General features: G+C 43.5%; 1 protein-coding gene and 3 pseudogenes across 2 annotated transcripts; all 4 read left to right on the top strand.

The window, feature by feature from the left end:
- Positions 1-3806: 3806 nt before the first annotated feature.
- LOC123152274 (uncharacterized) lies at positions 3807-4717 on the top strand. The gene has a single exon (XM_044571862.1). It carries the CDS (start codon positions 3843-3845, stop codon positions 4593-4595), a length of 753 nt encoding a protein of 250 aa, XP_044427797.1. The 5' UTR covers positions 3807-3842; the 3' UTR covers positions 4596-4717.
- Positions 4718-7178: 2461 nt separating this feature from the next.
- Positions 7179-11901, top strand: LOC123150267 (ATP-dependent 6-phosphofructokinase 6-like; annotated as a pseudogene). The gene is made up of 14 exons (XR_006475023.1): positions 7179-7596; positions 8067-8113; positions 8205-8244; positions 8361-8423; positions 8504-8641; positions 9104-9262; positions 9412-9465; positions 9693-9761; positions 9851-9980; positions 10535-10575; positions 10689-10910; positions 11041-11086; positions 11161-11315; positions 11407-11901. The product of XR_006475023.1 is annotated as an ATP-dependent 6-phosphofructokinase 6-like (transcript).
- A 552-nt stretch (positions 11902-12453) lies between these two features.
- Positions 12454-12604, top strand: LOC123155088 (uncharacterized; annotated as a pseudogene).
- A 9457-nt stretch (positions 12605-22061) lies between these two features.
- On the top strand, positions 22062-22215 carry LOC123155094 (uncharacterized; annotated as a pseudogene).
- Positions 22216-23020: the final 805 nt, after the last annotated feature.

Below are 23020 nucleotides of genomic sequence, written 5' to 3'. Positions count from 1 at the left end.
ATACTTACCGGTGATGACCATAGTTTGAGGAGTTCATGTATTCACTATGTGCTAATGCTTTGTTCCGGTTCTCTATTAAAAGGAGGCCTTAATACCCCTTAGTTTCCATTAGGACCCCGCTGCCACGGAAGGGTAGGACAAAAGATGTCATGCAAGTTCTTTTCCATAAGCACGTATGACTATATTCGGAATACATGCCTACATTACATTGATGAACTGGAGCTAGTTCTATGTCACCCTATGTTATGACTGTTACATGATGAACCACATCCGGCATAATTATCCATCATTGATCTGATGCCTACGAGCTTTCCATATACTGGTTTACGCTTATTTACTTTTCCGTTGCTATTGTTACAATCACTACAAAATACCAAAAACATTACTTTGCTTTCGTTACTCTTTTGTTGCCGTTACCATCACTATCATATTACTTTGCTACTAAATACTTTGCTGCAGATACTAAGTTTTCAGGTGTGGTTGAATTGACAACTCAGCTGCTAATACTTGAGAATATTCTTTGGCTCCCCTTGTGTCGAATCAATAAATTTGGGTTGAATACTCTACCCTCGAAAGCTGTTGCGATCCCTATACTTGTGGGTTATCAGTGAACCGGCGGTCCGACCGGTAAAAACCTAAACCGACAACCTTTCTGGTTCGGTTTTTTAAACTATGGTTGTGAGTCGATGGTCAACTTGCAACTAGGGGTCCTCAACAACCACACACCCCCTAGTTGCGAGTCGATGGTGACATGCAATTGGAAACCCTTGACAAAATGACACACACACACACACCTAGTTGCGAGTCGGTTATCGACAAGCAACTTGGCACCCTCGACATTCAGAACTACCCAGCCACTATTTGCAGTTTGATGCTTGCTGTATTTTCATGATTTTGCTTTTCTATGTACATAATACAAGGACTCCTTTATATACTTCCAGAGTATGTACTCCCACATTCAGTATACCTCTTAAATGAATCTATTATACCTCTTTATCATTCTCGATATATACCATACTAAGATAATCTCAATACAAGTATTAGGAAAAACATCACCGGGGCCTCTAGTTTTTGCAATATACCATTTTTATGTACAAATAAGCAATATACGCGAACTACGCAAAATGTATTGAGTCGGAAGGAATTTTTCGTAGAACTCACTTTGCGCCTTTGCGGTACCTAGCAATTGCTAATGAAGTGTATTAAAATGGTAAAGAGGTATAGCCGATTCATCTATATGGTATATGAGGAATGTGAGTACGCACATACTTCCTAGGAGTACAGAATTATTTTCTTGGTGAACTGAATATCCATCGCAGAGGTTGCACCGAGTTTCTTACTTGCAATGTTTTCCCCTTCTGCAGTGTTCTTGATGATAGTGACACAGCAACGTCAAGCGTTCAAAGGGCTGCAACAGGTAAAATCAAATTCGAAGAACGAAGCATTATTTCCTGATTTACCACTCCTGACGTGTTTACCTCGTTTGGAAATCTATAGACATCCTTCCGGAAGGCCTCGTCCGTGAACTTCCAGATGAAGACACCTACGTGGAGCCACCTGCTGCACCAGCCAGCTCCGGTGCCATCGACGACGATCTCGAGGAGCTCCAGCGGCAACTTGATGCCCTAAACTCATCTTGACCTCGCGCGGATCCGGCTCAAACAGTGCGTTGGAAACCCAAATCAGATACCATTGTTTGCGTCCCTTCTGACAGAGTTAGCGATTCCAGTCGATATAGCCTCTGCTTGTTCTAATCGAGCGGAGAAATGTTAGCTGCATTTTCCAGTCATGCAATTTTGGATCGGGCGATGTAGATTTGAAGGGGCAGGTGTTGATGAGTGTTAAGCTATAGACAGAGGTTTGATATATACAACTTATGAACCGTGACAGCATACCGTCAAATCTGTACCGAACTTTGCAGTAAGATGTGTGTCTACAGACAAAATCAAAGATACCGTGTTTCACCAAGAATGTACATCGCCCCATCGCCTGGTGATTTGACGACGGTGCTAGGGTATGCTCCAGAGGTGAGCTCCTCCTGGCGGCGATCTGCACCACTGTGCCGATCTCCCCCAACCCCCGTCGGCTATTTCTGATGCCGCTGCTGAGATACCCCGTTGACCCATTCGGCCGCGGCGAAGGTGATTTGCCTCCGTCTGGCACTCTCCTCCGTCGGCACCCTCTATTGTAGCACACTGTCCCATGCTCGATCTCTGCCCGCCCTACTACGTGTTTTTTTCCATTCTCATTTTCAATTGTTTTTGTGTTCTAAATTAGCTGTGATTATGTGATGAATTATGTCAGTTGACGATCTAAAGTTTAGCCTCTCATGATCCTTCAAGTTAAGTAATAGATTAGCTACTTTTGGTCGTGTTGAAGCCCGTACGGCTCTCTGGATCGGCCCCTGCTAATGTACCACGACTTTGTATGGAGGACCTTCTTGCTAGTTGAGCAATGAAATCCCTCTGATCCCACAAAAATAAAAAAGTGTCGCGATCTCTTAGATGCCCCCATTAGCTTTTGGCGATTAATGATGTCATCCAGTTTATACGACTACCGTTTTATCAAGTTTTATTCAGAAAATAGGTCTAATGTGAACCCTAGCTTCAGACTTCTCAAAGTGAAGTCTACCTCAAGCTTGTTGAATGTAATTTATATGCTTTTGTTGAATTCAAGATTTACATTGAATTTAGAACAACCGTACTATCAAGGTGAGCATAAGCAAAGGCAAAAGTACTTTGGTTTGAAATCCAAGATAAGATCCTTAACCAAAGTTTCCAGAAGCATCCACATGCTTTTCTGAAGCCACGACACCACTGTGTATTTTCACTCGCTTGTACCAATCCCCTAAAGCTTCCCAACAAGCTCAGTTTCCCAATGTCGGAACTGTCGCTCATTTTTGTTCGGGCACCACCGAGCCATGTTTCCTTTGAAACCTTCACTGCTAGCAGAGGATCAGATATGTTATAAAAGTTTATCGAAAGTACAAAATATCTCGAACATAATAAGAATTACATTGGGATTTCGAGACCATCGAATGACCACTACTATCGCCAGAACGAGCTGCTGGCACGCCGTTATCGCTGCTCTCCTACCGGAACCGGATTGACCCTCTCGATGACAATATGGAAGTCTTCGTGCACGTGCCCCTAAAGACCATCGCCTTGGAACCGCAATCGTCGTCGTTGAACCCTTACATAGATCTAAAACATCTGACACCAAATCTCGTCACATGACGAAAAGCCCTAACCTTACCTTCCCAAGGAGATGGCATGAATCTACGCTGAAGCTCCGTCGACTACATACAAACGGACGAACACGAGGAAGATCAAAGCCTGGAAGATAAACGCGAAGAAAAAGCGTCACCATCCGCTCGAGCGCCGTACTTGTGAAGACTAAAAAACCCCTAACACAAATTACTAACCGGAGCTGAGGCACTGAGATTCTCCTCCCGCTGAGTTGCTAGTCGGTTTTCACTTAACCATGAACTTAAACTTGTTGTTCAAACAACCGCATACATACTATGAACCAACGCATCCACAACATGTCCCTTTTTTCCCTCGCACAGTCCCACACGATTTCCCCATCCATCCTTTGCCCCTTCCCCAAAACTCTGCCACATTTCGAAACCTCCCAGACCAAACACTCATCCTAACCACGGTAGCTGAACAAACGAGTGCTACTACACTTGGAGAGCTCACCCCGAAAGCCTATCTACTCGGAACAAACTCCACACCCACCTCACGCATCATCAGCGGCATAAATACCTCTCCGAAGCTTGGGATCGTGTGAAGAGTGCGCACGTACGCACAGGGTGATAGCAAGCCACGTACGCCGCGGAAATGGGAAGGCCGGAGCACGATGGGGCTGCGTCGCCGTTCGGGTTCGGCCCGTCCCCGCCTCTCTCCGGCGCGTCGTCCCCTTCGCCGCTGCTACCGGCACCCAACCACGCCAAGGCGAGGTTTGCGGGAAGGAGGAGGCACGCCGTCGTCAGGCTCATCTGCTCCCCCTTCGCCGCCGTCTTCGGAACCGCGTGCTCCGCCGGCGCAGCTGCGAACGACGTCGACCGGGCGACGAGAAGGCCGAGCCTCGAGGAGCTCCTGCGGATGGAAGCGTCGTCGTCCGATCTCCTCGACGTCAAGCAGCCCAACGAACCTGCCGAGATGGTCGACCCGTACGACGACGACGACGACGGCTCCTGGAAGAAGAGCGCCATCGTGGTGTTCGATCTAAGCGAAGGCGGCGACAAGAACCGCCGCATCGAGGACGAGAATGACGAGGCGCCGCTGGCCGTCTCAGAAGACCAGCACGGCGCCATGACCTGCCCCGGCGACGTGAAGGAGCCCGCGGAGGAGCTCGACGCCGGCGGCGCCATGATGTCGCCGAAGGCGCTGGTGAACGTGGGGAGGCTGGTGGTCGTCCTCGCGTCGCTGGGGGCGCGCTCCAGGGCGCTGAAGGGCTCGTACGGCAGGCTGGCAGCCGGTCGCCGTGTCGGCGGTGCCAATGATGGCAAGGCGGAGCTGTTCTACGACCGGCCGATCCCGCTGGGGCGGAGGTGCCGGGTGCAGCACCTGGAGGAGTCCCCTTACCTGTGAATGTGATTGCTTCGTTGAGGTGGCAGCGTTGGTGCTTTCACTGTCGAGTACTCGAGTTGTGTGTATGTGGAAGTGGAATTGTGGATGACCTACTTAAACGAACTTGGGTTGGAAAGGAGAAAGATGATGTTCACTGTCAGGTAGGTTGAGAGATACCCACCACATCACTTCCGGACGAGACTTGCCTGCTCCTCCGTCGTGTGCCCATCCGTGCTCCCGTTTATATGGCTTGATTTTGATTGGAACAAAATAAGGCCCGGCCCCACCTTCTTAAAATCAGAGGGGGAGATGATTAAATTAGAAAGAAAAAAGAAAAAAAAAACAGCCGTAAGATGAAGTGGTAGCACGGATGGAAGCCGGATCCATCACTTCCACGCGATGTTGGTCGGCAGTTCTGGCCTCGATTACCGGTGTAGAAAGCAGCCTCGGATGTTTGAAATCACAGAGTTAAGGATATCTACCGCATCACTTGCACGCGATGTTGCACGCCTGAGATCAATCTTTGATGCGCTCCGCGTTTGACATGTGGTAGATGGAGAGGGGATCACGCTGATATTTTCTTTTTATCTTTTTTTTTCCTTTTTTTATATACTTCATTGCACAGTGCAAAGTGCTTAGCGAGGTACTCAGAAAAATGAAACAGTGCTTATTTGCGGAGGATACACACTTAATTAGGCACCCTTTCTATATAGATAAGCCCTAGTGCTTAAGAAAAAATTGATTTATTTTACCGAGCACTCCTTAAGCACTTTACATTGTATAAGGCCTTAAGCATATTTTCAAACACACTCGTGTTCTACCTGATGTAGCACATCTAGAGCACAATTTTTGTTTATTTTTAGTTGCACGTGCTTCATTGTGTGGGAGCATGTACTTCACAACAAAGCACACTTCTGCTTCACGGAAATCACCATTGTGCTCCACCCGCGTGCCCATGCTTCGCATGAAGCGCATCTGTGCTGTGTGCTGTGTCGCGACACTAGGAAACGACAAATAGCACGCTCTCATGTTCCCCGCGCTCCACCAAAGCGACCTATGCATGGAGGTTTCAAGGGATATTCTCTAAGAACATCTATAACAGATGATGTAAACGTCGGTCAATACCCTAAAATGATTGTCTGGTAGGAGAGAGAAGATTTTTGGGCACTAGAAAATTTATGCTGTGACAGATGCTCTAAAATTGGTGCCCCTAAAATTCAACTTCTCATAGGGATCCAATGGTGGGAAGGCCGGGAGGCGGATCTGACAGTCGTCGAGGCACCGAGCTCAACTCCGGCTAGCGTAGCTCACCCGGACGCATAGGAATGGTGTCAGGAGGGACAAGGGGCCTGAGTGGAGCCCAGGGTGCGACCAACTTCGGCGGTGCTGCACAACCCGAGAGTCGAATGGAGCCGCGGCTTGGCGGTGGCCGCCCGATCGATTGGATGCCCCCGTCCTTTAATCGACCTCATCGGCTGATGTTGGTGCGGCGACCATTTCGACCGGTGGATGAGCGGAGGAACGACGGGAATCTGTGGCGGCATTTTGAGCTTTGGCGTTGGCGGAGGGGGTCGTGGTGGTCATTTCGCTCGACGGTGTGACGGCGAGGCTTGGGGTGGCCGACAAAATGGTGGCGGTGAATCGGTCAGAATCAGCGTGGGATGGCGGTGGTCGTGCAACGGGGAAGTTTCGGCGGAGCGGTTTGCGGCTTTGTGCGGTAGCGTTTTGCTTTTCTGTTCTTGTTTACTCCGCGTATAATCTTTTTTCAAAGTCAAACTATACAGAATTGATCAAGTTTATAGAAAAAAACATTAACATATAGTCTCTCTGTTTCTAAATATAAGATCTTTTAGAGACTTCAATGCAGACTATATATGGATGTATATAGACATAATTTGGAGGGTAGATTCACTCATTTTACTCCGTGTGCAGTACATATTAGAACCTTATAAAAAAGGCTTATACTCCCTCCGTTCCAAAATAAATGACTCAACTTTGTACTAACTTTGTACAAATTAAATTCAATCATCTATTTCAGAACGGAGGGAGTATTTAGGAACGGAAAGAGTACGATACCATCACATCAATGCCATTAGATTCTTCACTGAGTGTATTTTCACATCATATAAATTTGTTACTGTAAATCTTTATACGGTTCTTTATAAACTTGGTTAAGGTTTACAAAGTTTGACTTTAGTCAAAGAAAAAAAATGGATAAATAATGGAGGGACTATGTACATTTTGGTAGTGCCGACCGGACATGGAGATTGGAGACGGCGACGTAGGTCGAACATGAGCTCCTCCGTTCGTACGTGTACCGTTTTATTCGTGAAACGCACAGAAAGGAGATGCCGTTGGTCTTCATCACGGGCAAGAAGAAGATGAAGAAAAAACGATTGTGGGTCTACGTGCGTCGGGCAAGGTGGGGTGGAGGATACAAGCGGCAGACGAGTCCCGGCTGGAACCGATCCGGCCGGGCCCACACGCCCGCGGCCTGGCCCCACCAACAAGTGTCACTCCGCCGGTCCACCCCTCGTCCTCCAACGCTTTGCCCTGCGCCCTACTCTTCGGCCTCTACAGAAACAGAACCAGTCTCGCCTCCCCACCCCTACCCCCCCTCCCGTCGTTCGTCGCCACCGTCGCCGTCGCCGCCACGCCACAAAGCAGCCCCAATCCGAACGCAATGGAGCCCTCCCCCGCGGCCGCTTCCCCCCATGGCGCCGTCGTCGCTGACCGACGCCGCCGCTGCTGATCCCCACCGGACCCCCGACCCCGACCCCGGCCGGCCCAGCAACGGCCCCGCCCCAATCGCCGTCCCCAGCCCGCGGGAACCTCCGCACCCGCACCTGCACCGCCTGCTCGACCGCCGCGACACGCCGCGCGGGAGCCCCAGAGCCAGAGGGCGACGCCCGCGATGGACGGGACTCCGCCGCCCAAGACGGGGGCGAAGCTGGCGGCCGGCGAGGCCGGGTACGTCCTCGAGGACGTGCCGCACGTCTCCGACTACCTCCCCGATCTCCCGGTGAGTCGCCCGCCCCGCCCCGGCCCGGCCGTCCCGCGAGGAGTGTGTGTGTTCCTGCGTGCGTGGATCGATCCGGGGGGTCAGACCGGTCGCCGCCTCGCTGGATCGCCGGCATGTGGAGCAGTTGGAGCAGAGCAGTTGGCCGGCCGCGGGATCACGCTGCCAAGCGGCAGAACGTGGAATCTCATCAAGATTCTCCGCGATCTACCTTTTGTCCTTAAATACTGTACCACCTTTTGTTGGTTACTTCTATTTGCGTCGTGGCGTGGGCACTTTCGTTTGGGGATTGGAACAGCGATGGCCATTGAAAGTGGTCGCCCAGCTGAACTTTTCCCTCTGTCCTCTGTTTCTTATCTTGTGACACCGTTTTAGGTGTCCTCTGATTAATCACAGAGGAAACACGAAAATATGTTGAATCTTTGAGCTCAATGTTACTTCGATGATGACCGTTTTGTTGTTTGATGTGGCAGACCCACCCAAATCCACTGCAAGATAACACTGCATACTCTGTTGTCAAGTAAGGCTGAACTCGCTGCTAACTGGGTTCTCACTCCTGGTTCTCCTTTGCACATTGTTGTTGACTGCAAGATGAAATATGTTGTTTGCAGGCAGTACTTCGTTAACCCGGATGACACCGTCTGCCAGAAGGTGAGTTCTTGGGAGATTCGCCGTGAACTCGTGTTTCCTTTCTGTCAACAAAATGACAGGTGCTTTGGTTTAGACGGTCTTCATTTTGATTCGGTGTCTTGCATGGCTCAATGCAGATTGTTGTCCACAAGGATGGCCCAAGAGGAAACCACTTCCGTCGTGCTGGACCTCGCCAAAGGGTATAGCATGCCGTGTTTATGCTCACATAGTGACTACAACGAGAAATCGTTTTCCCTAACCTCGCCTTTGTCTCCATCAGGTCTATTTTGAACCTGACGAGGTCCATGCATGCATTGTCACCTGTGGAGGACTTTGCCCTGGACTTAATACTGTAATTAGGGAAATTGTATGCGGCTTATCTGACATGTACGGTGTCACCAAGATACTTGGGATTCAGGTAAGTTGCTTCTCATTTGCATCACAAAGTCCAGTACCAAGAAGCTATCCCCCCCCCCCCCCCCCCCCCCCCCCCCGCCCCCTGGATTCTATTGCTTCTTTCTGTATCCTGGAATAACTGGTATACACATTCATTATTTCTGTTACAACTGTCCAATCAAATCAACCTGATATCCAGGAAGATGCATCATGCAAAAGCCAAGTATGGATAATGGATATCTATCCAGTTTGAGGATTCAATAATTAGACCTAGTGCCGGAAAAAAAATCTACCAAATTTGTCATGTTGATTATGCTGTACATCTGTAGCAGATTATTTTCACTTATAAACCGGATTACAGTACGTTTTTGACGTGTGGGATTAGGAATCATAAGAAAAACAATAACAATGGCCTCACAAGAAGCAGAGATATCGATATTACATTGGTTCTCTGTCTTCTAATATTATTATTATTTTTGTGTAGGGTGGGTATAGAGGTTTCTACGCTCGCAATACCATCGACTTGACTCCAAAGAGTGTAAATGACATTCACAAAAGGGGCGGAACTATTCTTGGCTCATCACGAGGAGGCCATGACACCATGAAGATTGTTGATAGCATTCAGTACCGTGGTATAAATCAGGTGAAGTAAAGAAACACCATTTATACTATTTTCCCTCTTTGTGTTTTAAGGTCACTTTGTTCCTCCCATGCATTATAGTAGTAAAAGTTATTTCAAACCTAGACATCGTAAGCTTGTGCGTTGGTTTCACTCTCTCATTTTTTCTCCAGGTGTATGTTATTGGTGGTGATGGTAGTCAAAGGGGCGCAGGAGTGATTTTTGAAGTAAGCTCAACTATAAACCAGAAGAAAGCTCTCTTTAAGCTGATTGAATTAGAGCTTTTACTCTCAACATTTTGTCGGTTATAATATCCTTTATAGCTTATAGTGAATCAAATGGCATATAAATCAGCTGTATATTGTAACTTTTTTCTGCTGATATTAAATCAACCGTACATTTTTTTTGCTGAAACAAGTTTGTAAGTGTACTGTTTACATGAATCATAACTCAGGAGGTCAGAAAGCGTGGTCTCAAAGTTGCTGTTGCTGGCATTCCTAAGACTATTGATAATGACATCCCGGTAATACTCTGCTCCATGCTATAATGATATTATGGTGAAAATGCATTCTTCCCTTTGTATCCCTGAATGGATTGCTGCCCTTATTTCAGGTAATTGATAAGTCATTTGGTTTCGACAGCGCAGTTGAGGAAGCTCAACGTGCCATAAATGCCGCTCATGTAGAGGCTGGAAGTGCTGACAATGGAATAGGCCTTGTAAAGCTCATGGGACGATACAGTGGTAAGTTTATAGTAGCCAACTGTATACTTGGACACAATATGATATGCTATCAGCCAATTGTCTCCTTTGACACATTTAGCTTAAAAAGTTGCCTCTTAATACATATTCTGAAATAAGCATCTTTAAAGAAATTCCAGTGCTTCTTTTGGAACTCTTAGATATATTGTCTTTATTAACAGTTTCCTGTGAAGTTCTACTAGTATTACTTATTGATGTTAACAACCTAAGTGTTATCTACCACTCTTAAGAAATCTAAACAAAACTTGTTCAGTTTTGTTGTTAATTCATATGCATGTCTTGTGCTACTTTCCGTGCTGTTGCAAGTAAAACACATGGCAGTAGCTGGCATATGTAACCTTATCTGGTTGTGGGTGTTCCACATTCTTTTGGGTAGCATTTGGCTTGTTCCCCCTGTTTGTGGATGCAACACTTCAACTTTTAAAACCGAACATACCTATGTGCTGTAGCAACTTTGACAGTAATAATGTAAGTTTGCCCATTTACTCTTTTTCCTATACCATAATTTTGATCCACTACTATTTTTATTGTTGCAGGTTTCATCGCACATTATGCCACCCTAGCAAGCAGAGATGTGGTATGTTAACTTCTCCAGCAAGTGGAAACTTTTAATTGTACCTTTCCACTCAAGATGAGGGCTTGATTATGTCAACTGAGCTAACACACATTTTGACATTTTCTGTGTATCAGGATTGTTGCTTGATTCCGGAGTCACCTTTCTATCTGGAAGGTGAAGGTGGACTCTTTAAATATATAGAAAAGCGGCTGAAGGAGAATGGCCATATGGTCATTGTCGTTGCGGAGGGTGCAGGACAGAAACTTATTGCCGAAAACATGAAGGAAATGGGGCAAGATGCTTCTGGCAACGCACTGCTTCTTGATGTTGGTCTTTGGTTGTCTCAGAAGATAAATGTGAGACTCTTGGAAATTCACTTTGCATCCTCCATTTGTCTACTTTGTGTGGTTCGACATTTCGCTTCTTGTGTCTCCTTTCCGCGCTAGCTGACACCGTTTTGTTCTATTTTTTATTTTGCAAATTCAGGAGCATTTCAAGAAAAACAAGACAACCATAAATCTGAAGTACATAGGTCAGTTGTTTCTCTAACTTTCTTGGTCTGACAGTAAGTCGGTGCTTAATTTCAGACAACCATGCCTTTTGCAGATCCTACATACATGATACGTGCCATCCCTAGCAACGCATCAGATAATGTCTATTGCACACTACTGGCTCACAGCGTGGTCCATGGAGCCATGGCTGGATACACCGGTTTCACCGTCGGCCAAGTAAACGGCAGACACTGCTACATTCCCTTCTACGTAAGCGCCGCATTCAGAAATACAATGTTGCATTTAAAACTTTTCCAGTGCCGTCCATAACCAGTTTTTTTGCTTCACCCGCCGACTCCAGAGGATCACGGAGAAGCAGAACAAGGTCTCGATAACCGACAGGATGTGGGCAAGGCTTCTCTCCTCCACCAACCAGCCAAGCTTCCTGAGCAAGCAAGACGTCGATGATGCCAAGGTCGAAGACGAGAGGACGGCCAAGCTATTGGACGGCTCTCCTTCCAACCCCAAGGTCGAAGATAAGGTCGTGCCTTCCAATTCCAATGGCGTGAAGTGAGGCCGCCATGCAGGTTGATAGCTATGTGCGCATCGATTAGTACCCGCCAGTGGTATTTGTTGGTTCTTCCAATTGCCAAGTCACGCTTTAGTTAGTTCTTCCAGTTGAAATTCCAGTGGTAAATAAATATGCACAGTTTGTGTCGCACAGGGTTCAGTCTCTCGATTTCGACCAGTTACCGGTAGGGTATGGTCGGTATTTTTACGGGTTTAAAACTACTCTATTCATGGAAACTTGACCAGGCAAATATTATACCCGTCAACTTCGGATTTCTTTGTGACATGAGTGGCATTATTCTGCTCATTTATGTCAAAAGACGGTGCTCCCTTTGTTGCCGTTTATAATAAGTAAAGCACAAATAATAATTCTCCTGCAAAAAAATAACAATATATGAAGGTCATTATTTATACAAGGCAGAATAAATGCACTAACATGCGATGAACAGATGGAAAATGTAAAGGTAGAGTTGCATGATTTTTGAATGATTTTTGTTGTTTGTAAAACGAAGCGAAAAGCAAACCGTTGGCAAGGACCCTCCTCGTATGCAGACTATTTCCTTCCTTTTGTTTTTGAGCGATACGATTCCTTTTTTTTTTTTTTTTTTGTTGAGAGAATACGATTCCTTTCATCTAATCGGACCATCATGGGCCGATGCTCTTCCCGTGCAGTGCAATAGAAAGAGGCTCGAGTAGAGAAGCGGCCCAGGCGAGGGTGGTCGTCCGTGAGGTATGCTGGTTGATGCTGCCTGTCTGATTAGTCCCACCTCGCTCAGGAAGGGAGGTGGCAGGGCCGGAGGTGGGTATAAGAAGGGGCCTTGGGAAGATGGGAGAAGGCATCTTTGCGCTTGGGGCAATGACGCAGCTAGTGAGGTAATACCGAGGCGCGTCAATTGCTGGTTGAAAACTATTTCCAAACCCCCTCTTTGGCCCTCACGGGTCATTGAGAATTTCTGAAAGGGCTCCTTCTCCTCGGAGAGGGCAAGGCCTTACAAACTCAATATCAAAATTTACATTCTTGTCTGAGAAGCATACATTTAATCTTTGGAATTGCCATTTTTCATCCGGATGGAAAGAATTCATGTTCATCTGTTTTTTTGTCCGTCCGTTTTGTGCGTCAAGATTCGCGTTTGATTCTAGCCTCGCGGGTGTTTTTTTGTTACCGGGCCCGCAACCACGCCCCCGGAGACCCGTTAATCCCGAACGGGTCCGTGTACTAGCGGATTTTTCTTTTTCTTTGAATTTCCTATTATCTCTTGCGGTGACTTTGTCTGTTTCCCTTCCCCATTTTGAGCGGCGAGATCTTGGAGGCAGAGAGGAGAGGGCCATGGCGATTTGGGTGGTTAGTTCTGCCGCTGATCTCCGGAGAGCGAGCCTGTGGTTGGCATCCTTCCCCTACCCCCTGTTGCTTCTCCTGCAAGCGCGTCGAGGAAGAGGAAAAGTCGACACATGGTGATTCCGCGGCGGTATCTCATCTGCTACCGATAATTTCACGCCGCTCCTCCTGTTGCTATGGTGTTCTTCGAGCCCTGTGTCTCCCTTCTTCCCGCAACGAGGTTTGTTTTGCCAATATCCTCCTCCCTGTCTTCATTTCGATGCAATTACTGTAGGATTTTGCTAGATCTGGCGTAGTGGCGTTTTTGTTCCCATGTGCAGTGGTGGATCCAGCGCTTCTTAGGTTGTTTTGTGGTGGTTCCTAGATTTTTCGGTTGTTGATGGAGAGGGAGCAACATCTCAGTAGATGTAGATGCAGCAACACCTGGTCCATGTAGTTGTAGGGGTCAGTTTCCGCCCATGTCTACATTTGATTTTCTGCTCCCCTAATGCGGCTGCAGTTGTTCAGTGCCCCTATATGTGCACAGCCCATAGATACGTGGATGTAACTGATTTGAATGAGCTCCTAGATGTTTTGGACTGTATGTGTGTATGACGCAAGTTGTTTCAGTCAGTGTGTTGTACTGTTAATTTTGAGCAATTTTAGAGCGATTGGGACTGAATTTTTACCAGTTAAGCGTCAGCAATGTGTAATTTTCAGTGATTTTTCGAGTGCTTTTGTATCTGTTTTTGTAAATTCAGTTATGTGTAAGTTGGTTTACAGTGTCATCCCTAGTGTTTTTTGACTGTATTTAGATGATTTTTACAGTGTAATTCGTTAGTGGATTTACAATGTAATTCTTAGTGCATTTTGGAATGCATCTTCGGTTGATTCCTAGTGTATTTTTATAGTGTAAATCCCAGTGTAGTCACACCGTAATTCTTTTGTAGTTTTACTGTGTAAATCTTAGTGCCATGGCAATGTATTTTCCTTATCTTATTAGTGGTTTTATTGGTGGGTCTCGCTCGCCTTTTGTGGCTCTGAAATAAGTTGGTGACTGATATGAGCCTGTGTCTACATGCTCAGACCTTTGCCAATGGGCGTGTGAAGTGTGGTTTGCATCTACCTGGCCGCTTTTTTGCATTTTTGTGTGGATTGATGTGTGTTTGCAATGGTTTTTTGAAACACTAGTAATACTTAATAAGCAGTTTTTTTATCTATGTGGCTGCAGCGTAAATGTGATCCTCTCTCATGTAAGAAGCAGCCTTTGTCTCTGGTTTTTTGTAATATCTTTTAGTGTAACTCTCAAAGTATTTTTAGTGGATTTTTTACACTGTCATTATCTTGTTTTGATACAGTGTAATTCTCAAAGTATTTTACACTGTAATTATCTGTGTTTTACAGTGTAATTCTCAAATGATTTGCACTGTATCTTACTGGATTTTACAGTGTAATTCTCAAAGTATTTTCATTGTAATATCTTTTGGTGTTTCTCTCACAGTATTTGTAGTGGATTTTTCGCACTGTAATTATCTTGTTTTCATACAGTGTAATTCTCAAAGTATTTACACTGTAATTTGTTAGTGTAACTCTCAAATGATTTTACACTGTAATCATCTTGTTTGATGTAGTGTAATTATCTTCTTTTGATACAGTGTAAATCTCAAAGTATTTACACTGTAATATCTTACTGTATTTTACAGTGTAATTCTCAAAGGATTTACACTGTAACTCTCTTAGTAGATTTACAGTGTAATTCTCAAAGTATTTTCATTTTAATATCTTTTAGTATTTTTTGCACTGTAGTTATCTTGTTTTGATACAGTGAAATTCTCGAAGTATTTACACCGTAATTTTTTAGTGTAACTCTCAAATGATTTTACATCGTAATTGTCTTATTTGATGCAGCGTAATTATCTTGTTTTGCTACATTGTAAATCTCAAAGTATTTGCACTGTAATATCTTGTTGAGTTTTACAGTGATTTACACTGTAATTCTCGTAGTGGATTTACAGTGTAATTCTCAAAGTATTTTCACTGTAATATCTTTTAGTGTTTCTCTCACGGTATTTGTAGTGGATTTTTCGCACTGTAATTATCTTGTTTGATTATAGTGTAATTCTCATAGTATTTACACTGTAATTTTTCGCACTGTAATTACAGTGTAATTCTCATAGTATTTACACTGAATTTTTTTAGTGTAAATCTCAAATGATTTTACACTGTAATTGTCTTGTTTGATCTAGTGTAATTATCTTGTTTTGATAGCGTAAATCTCAAATTGTTTACACTGTCTTAGTGGATTTACAGTGTAATTCTCATTTTTGGATTTACACTATAATTATTTTGTTTTTTTGCATTTTTACTGTGTAACTATCATTGGATTTACACTGTAACTATTTACTGGTTTTGTTAGTGGGTTTTACACCACAATTCTTAGTGGTTTTACTTGTAAATCTGAGAACCATTTGTACTAGTATCCATTTGCTTTTCTCTAATGATATAGTCTTAGTTTGTGGGCAGCTCCACGGGGCCCGGCCGTCGGCGAAGCTAAGGAAGGGGTCGTCGTGGAAGGGCGCGGCGGCCGGGGACGGCGGTGAGGTGGGTTGGTTCGGGCCGTAGATCGAGATCGAGATCCGAGGGAGGGAGAGGGCGGCGGCTGTGGGTGCGTAGGGGAGAGAGAGGAGCGAGAGGACGAGTGGTGCGGGTTGTGTTAGGGTTAGTTGGGTGAGACGGTGAGGGGGTCAAGTCTGTCGTTGGATCCGGGACGATCGGACGGTTTAGATCGTCTACGGTAGGGTGATCCAGGGGAGACGTCCTTATTGGTTGGAGACTACCAACAATATTTAAAATATAGTCTCTAAGTGCTAAAAACAAAGGGGTTTATGAAACAACTACTAACAATATTTTGCAAAATGGAACCATTAAAATTTTATGATCGGACAAAATGGTTGGGTGTAAAAAGTTATGATCCAACTCTCGTGAAAAAGACAAATTTCCGTCGATTTAGTTGGAAGTGGGTCAAATTTGAACTGCAGGTGCCTCATAGTTTGCTATTTATTTTTTCCAAAAATTATTTATAGGTACATAAGTATCTATTTAATCAGAGAAACACCAAAAAAATTCCAAGATTCAACCACTAGCTAGGAACGGTCATTCCTGCCGTTTTAACCGCATTTTGAAACGGACATAAAAAAGTCAAAAAAATCAAAAAATTGGGAAACCTTCGCCTTGTGTTATTATATGTGGCCAAGTTCCCAGGAAAAATAACAAACTTGTAATACGGCAATTATTTTTAAAAAGTGTTCTCAGAAACGAGTTATCACGTGTGGAGATCAATGGCTTTCAAGCCAAATGATCAATTTTATGGCCACATTCATGGCATAGTTTGTTCAAATGATCTCATATTGTGCACAAGGGTGCATATTGGAATGGCAAACAATGTTGCCTAAGGAAGTTTTCATTTTCTTTGGACGAAAAAACCATTTTCCATTTTTTGAGTGCCCAAAAGGAGTTTTTTTGTGAAGGACCTCCCAAATAATTGTTGCAAAATTGGATCAAATCATTTTTCTAAAATACTAGGCCATATTTAATGCACAATTGACCAAATGGTTGGGTGTACAAAGTTTTGATCCACCTCTCGTGAAAAAGACAAATTTCTGCCGATTCGGTAGGAAGCGAGTCAAATTTGAACTGCAGCTGCATCATAGTTTGCTATTTATTTTTTACAAAAATCATTTCTAGGTACATAAGTACCTATTTAATCAGAGAAACACCAAAAAAATCCAAGATTCAACCACTAGCTAGGAACGGTCATTCCCGCCGTTTTGACCGCATTTTGAAACGGGCATAAAAAATTCAAAAAAAAATCAAAAAATTGGGAAACCTTCGCATTGTGTCATTATATGTGGCCAAGTTCCCAGGAAAAATAACAAACTTGTAATACGGCAATTATTTTAAAAAAATGTTCTCAGAAACGAGCTATCACGTGTGGAGATCAATGGTTTTCAAGCCAAATGATCAATCTTATTGCTACATTCATGGTATAGTTTGTTCAAATGATCTTATATTGTGCACAAGGATGCATATTGGAATGACAAACAATATTGCCTAAGGAAGTTTTCATTTTCGTTGGACGAAAAAACCATTTTCCATTTTTCGAGTGCCCGAAAGGAGGTTTTTTGTGAAGGAACTACCAAATAATTGTTGCAAAATTGGACTAAATCATTTTTATAAAATACTAGGCCATATTTAATGCACAATTGACAAAATGGTTGGGTGTAAAAAAAAATTGATCCACCTCTCGTGAAAAAGACAAATTTCCGCCGATTCAGTTGGAAGCGGGTCAAATTTGAACTGCAGCTGCCTCATAGTTTGCTATTTATTTTTTCCAAAAATTATTTCTAGTTACATAAGGACCTATTTAATCATAAATACATGGTTTGGTGGCGATACGTCGAGGTTTGGGCAGTGGCCGAGGGCCCCAACTCTAGAGCGCGTAAACTCGTATGCCCGTCGCGTGGTCACCGCGTGACCGTAATGTTGCCATGTGTTCTGGGCGGCCTAGGCATATCTAGTGGGTTGGGAACTCCTCAGGTTGGTGCTAGGAAGAAAATTACAAAATAAGATTCTCACGAGGAGACCGATCGATGCTCAAACATGAATTAACAGCCAAGTATTTGATTAGCGGTACGGGAAATGCACATGGACAATGGGTGTGAGTTTTGGCTGAGGATGATCATCTACTAAGGAGAATGTCTTCACGCTGGACAAAAATATGAATGTTGAAGCTGGGCTCAAAATAATGAATGGAGTGAGCTGAAATTTTGTGGAGGATGGTTATTTGGGCATAGGAAAGCATTGTAGAAAATTGATACCATTTGGACATTCCAAAGTAGTACTTCCTTCACAATGCTCTTCTATGGACAGAAACTTGGGAAAACTAGTGAGAGAGATTGGATGAATGAAATGAGCTCAAAATTGGTGTAGGTAAGTTACTTAGGTATGGTCATGCGCTGGTAAATTTTCAGATCATTTGGGTAAGCCTAGCTAGTACTTACTTCACAAAGCTTCTCTCGAGGTAGAAACTTTGGAAATTTTCCGAGAAAGATTTACTAGGAAAATTGAGCTGAATATTATCATGTGGCAATGATTTGGGTATGGAAGAGTGCCCGAAAAGTTTGAGGGTAATAGGAGGGGTCTATATAACACTTGCTTTGCAACGTGCCAATTTGGCCATAAAATATAAATTGAACCTGGGCTCACATAGATGATTTGACTGAGCTGCAATTTGGAGAAGGGTGATAATTTGGGCATATGAAGGAACTGTATAAATTTCATGTCATTTAGAGATATAAAAAAGGTACTTCCTTCACAATGCTTCTAGGTGGACAAAAACTTTGGAAATTTGCCGAAGAAGATTTGCTAGGAAAATGGAGCTGAATTTTGTCATGCGGTAATGATTTGGATAGGAAAGAGTGCCCAAAAATTCCGAGGGCAATCAAGAATATATAAATAGCACTTCCTTCATAAAGTGTTGTTGTGAACAGAATAGAAAAATGAATATTGTTGAATTAATTTTGAACTAGGCAAGGAAGGATTTTTACATATTTGATAAAGATATGCCCCAAAGAATTTATGAGATTTTTTGGGGAATTTTGGGAATGATAGAAATATAGGTTGCTTCACAACCTAGGGCAAAAACTGCCACATGGACATGACACATAGGCAAAACTGATGAGATGGCGCCTAGTCATCACAGCCCACCACAATCTACAAGGCTATGACCATCTATATTGGTCATTAACAACTAGAAATAAGGCAGCGGACTAGCACTGTTTGCTTTGTGACCATTTCGTGTAAGGAAATTACGACCTTTTTGACCAAAATGGTCGCAATGGTTTAGGGTTTGGAGCCCCCTGAACAACTTTTGACCAATTGGTCTAAAATGGTCATAAATTTATGACCAATTCTTCGAGGGTCACTGACAGAAGGTCATAAGTTGACATATTTCTTGTAGTGCCAGCTTTTCTTTAGAGTTTTTTACCTGTGTTTCTTTAGAGGATGGTCACCCTGAGTCGTATATTATTTTATTATTAACTGTGGGTGGTGATGTGGTATGGGTACAATGGACACGTGAGGTTTATCGGTGTTCGCATGCTGCACCCGGTACCAACATGCCTCTTGACCACATCAGGGCCAGCAAACAGACAACAAACATGCTACGCGTCTCGGTGACTGCAAACAACACCATGTCCATCTTTGCCCCCATGCGTGGGGCCCACAAGGCTGGGAGCACTCGGGGTGGTCCACCACATAAATCGACCAAGAAAAAATTAATGCAAACCCACCGGCCCATCACAACTTGTTGCGGCTGCTCCTCAGCCTATCCGGCGCCAGGTAGCATCCAGGGAGCATCGGCTGTAATTCTCATGAATCAAAATCATCCAGAGATACTTGAAGCAATGGCTTTTAGGGAGGCTTCTTCTCTCGCCTCAAATCTTTATTTGAGAAACATTCAAGTGATGAAGGACTGCTTGGTTACGGTGCAACATGGCCCATATATGGGTATTAGTTGTGATCATAGATGACATCAAGGAGAAGAAGATTCTCAAAAAAAACCATCAAGGAGAGGATGAAGGAGTTTGATCATGTCTTTTTTTAGCATGAGAAGAGAGATATGAACTAGGAGGCACATAACTTAGGCACTTAGCTAAAGCTCCAGCAACTCTCAGTGTTGGGTGCCATGTGTGGCTGCTTAACCCGCCTGATTTTCTTTGTATGGAACACTCTGTCGTGATTGAATAAAAAAGAGTTACCTCAAACAAAAGGTAGCATGCGGTAAAAAAATACAAGCACTCAGTCATGTAATTTCCTATTCTTTGACTTTTGCGATATTTAGTTGCTATACGGATGGGACTAAATGACTATGCGCTAGCCCGGTGTGGAGTGTTGTAGCCTTTTTTTGTTTAATCTAGTTTTCTCATGGTCTACAAGGTTTCGTGTGGTTTGTGTGTGTTTGTTTTATGCTTTTCCACCGGGTTTCTTCTAGTTTTAGCGGCTTATTTTTTTCCTTTTCCATTTCCATTTTTCTTTCCTTTTACTTTTTCAATGCATGAAGCTTTTCAATTTAGAATATTTTTAAAACCATGAACTTTTTCAAATTGATAAATATTTTTAAAGTCATGGATTTTTTTTATTTTTAAAAAATTCATGGACATTTCCAAAATTAAGGGGAAATTTAAAACTCACAGAATTTTAAATTCATGGTCAAATGTTTTTAATTCATGATTTCTTAAATGATTTAAATATGAACTAAAATTGCAAATATTTTTATAACTGTGATTTTTTAAAATCCATGCATATTTAAAAAATTCATGACTATATTTAAATTCATATTTTATTCTATGGAAAAACTGGTTATTTTCTAAGAACGGGAGCTGTTGATTTTTACTATGGAGCGAATAATGTTGAGTACCCAAGCCACATGCCAATGTGCTAGCTAGGCTGCCCCGCCGTAAATTTTACCCTCTAATCAAATCATTTCTCAAGAAAACAAAATCAAATCAAACGCCAAATAAGTAGGTAGGCCCACACGCCAACTGTCGTGCAACGTCTGATAGACGGAGTGCTGACCTTGCCAGCCACACATGAACTTTGGACGAGATTATGTGGTGGTAAGGACTTTGGGTATTAAAACGTGTCCAAGAACTGCTCGAGCATGCGAAGAATAATCTCATCAGGGGCGATGGACAACATGCGCCATTGCCCCTTGTTAGCACGGATTAACCAATTTTTGCCTTGAGATAGTTGCACATTGTAACTAGTCTGAATGACCACCATCTAGCGAAACATGTACACAGTTGTCGATCGAAAGCATGTGACAGAATATGGTGGCTAGATGAGACCATACTTTTTCTATAATACTCCCTCCATAAAGAAATATAAGAATATTTAGACCACTAAAGTAGTGATCTAAACGCTCTTATATTTCCTTACAGATAGAGTACGTATTAGATCACACTTGTACTAGAAACATCAAAATGATGATTTACTTCAGGCAAGTGGGTCATTTTAAATTATTTCTTTACACACATTTAAAAGTATGTTGTTTCTTGGGAGATGCTAGGCATCGGTCGGGCGAAGGGCACACTCAAGAGACGCTAACAGTCGGTCTGGCGAAGGATGTGTTCGATGGGCCACCTGCCAAACAGTTTGTGATACAACTTAAGTGATATTTCTTGCGTATATAATTGTTAGAGAGAAAAAGATGTGTGACACATTCTCTTTCAGTTTGCAACATATCATCTCGTGGGTATGTCAAAACCTTGTAGAAAATGTTGCAATAATTCAAATACACACATGCAGTATTATTTTTTTACGCAACAACTCTCCATTGGTTACAACAAAATCCCTGAGAGAAATGGTTACCACGTAGACAACATGCAAACCAACATTTGCAGCAATGCGAAAAGCAAATTTGCATCATGGAGACAATGTCGGTTCAAAATCGTTGCAGTATGGCATCCCTGTGTTTGCAGAAAAGGGTGTGAGGGGAATCGTTCGTTTCCCTTACTTCTTCTTGCTACACACTCCTTCCATTTTCTCTTCCCATTTTAACGTACACTATTTTTAATCGATGACCACCCCTTCCGCGGATGCTTGACCGTCTGGTTGGAGGAGAAACAGCCCGGACCAAAGTAGGCCATCAACCATTGCCGAGCAAAGAGCATGCACACACGCGAGCACACATGCCCTATCTCAACTAAGGACCACAAGAAGGATGAGCAAAAGGGAGCGGCACAAGAATGGCTGGGGTCTTGAAACGGTTGGTGTTGTGCATAGAGTAGCAAATTAAATTGGCACGTCATCAACCAGACTACCATTGACAAATGGGCCTAGCTAGGCTACAGTCAGCAAGTTGTGCATAGCACACTAGCTGGTTATTATCGGACCATGGGCCGAAAATCTTCCTGTGCGGTACATACATGGGAAATGGGCCTATGTTTGCTAGCTTTGTCCCGTCGGTTTGTTTGCTGGGAGTAGTCTGATTAGTGCCACCTCGCTCAGAAAGGGAGGTGGCAGGGCCGGAGGTGGGTATAAGAAGGGGCCGTGGGAAGATGGTAAAAGGCATCTTTGCGCTTGGGGCAATGACACAGCTAGTGAGGTAATACCAAGGCGCGTCAATTGCTGGTTGAAAACTATTTCCAAACCCCCTCTTTGGCTCTCATGGGTCATTGAGAATTTCTGAAAGGGCTCCCTCTCCTCCTCGGAGAGGGCAAGGCCCTACAAATTCAATATCAAATGTTTATTTTGTGGCTAAGAAAAACATTCTTAATTCCCTTTGTACTGTTTGTCTTTGCTCGCTTTTACTAGATTAGCCAACTTACAAATTCTTTTGTGTTCATGTTAGCACTTACACTATTTTTGTGTTTATAAGTCCTCTCTCTTAAAACAGAATTGGGAATTTTCTAATGTTTTATGTTTTTCAGAAGTTCGTTGATGTTCTTCTTGGTAGTGGTACTTAGCAATGTGGGCCCTGTTCTATTACTTTGTCAGCAGTTAAATCATAAAGCTTCATGTACATATTTACTGTTCACTTGAGCAAGTTTGATCCTTTACATTTGCATGTAATTCCGACGATTTTCCTCTAAATCCAAATCTTCACGCAATTTCATGTTTCGTTCCTATAACGCCATCAAACAACTTTTTCCTATCACATATTCTTGTGTTTTCAGTCCTGTAGGTTTTCTACATATCATGACATCTAACTCCTACTCCTTTTCCATCACATCACGAAGTATGTAAAATCCTGTTAACTAAAGAAGCCCCAAAAATGACAAGAACAAGGGCACTGGTTAATACACCCTCCGTAAACTAATATAAGACTGTTTAGATCACTATTTAATCTAAACGCTCTTATATTAATTTACAGAGGGTATACAGAAGATTCCTTACCTTACCTTTCATTATCAACCATCATGGAACCTGAGCCCATGCCACAAAGGCAAATAGAACTACTCCCTCCTTTCATCTATATAGGGCCTAATGCGTTTTTCGAGGCTAACTTTGATCAAATGTTAGAGCAATA

The sequence above is a fragment of the Triticum aestivum genome, chromosome 7A, assembly GCF_018294505.1.
Source record: "Triticum aestivum cultivar Chinese Spring chromosome 7A, IWGSC CS RefSeq v2.1, whole genome shotgun sequence".
NCBI classification, from domain to species: Eukaryota; Viridiplantae; Streptophyta; class Magnoliopsida; order Poales; family Poaceae; genus Triticum; species Triticum aestivum.
Note: the sequence above shows the minus strand (reverse complement) of the source record. Positions and strands in the feature narration are given on the sequence as shown.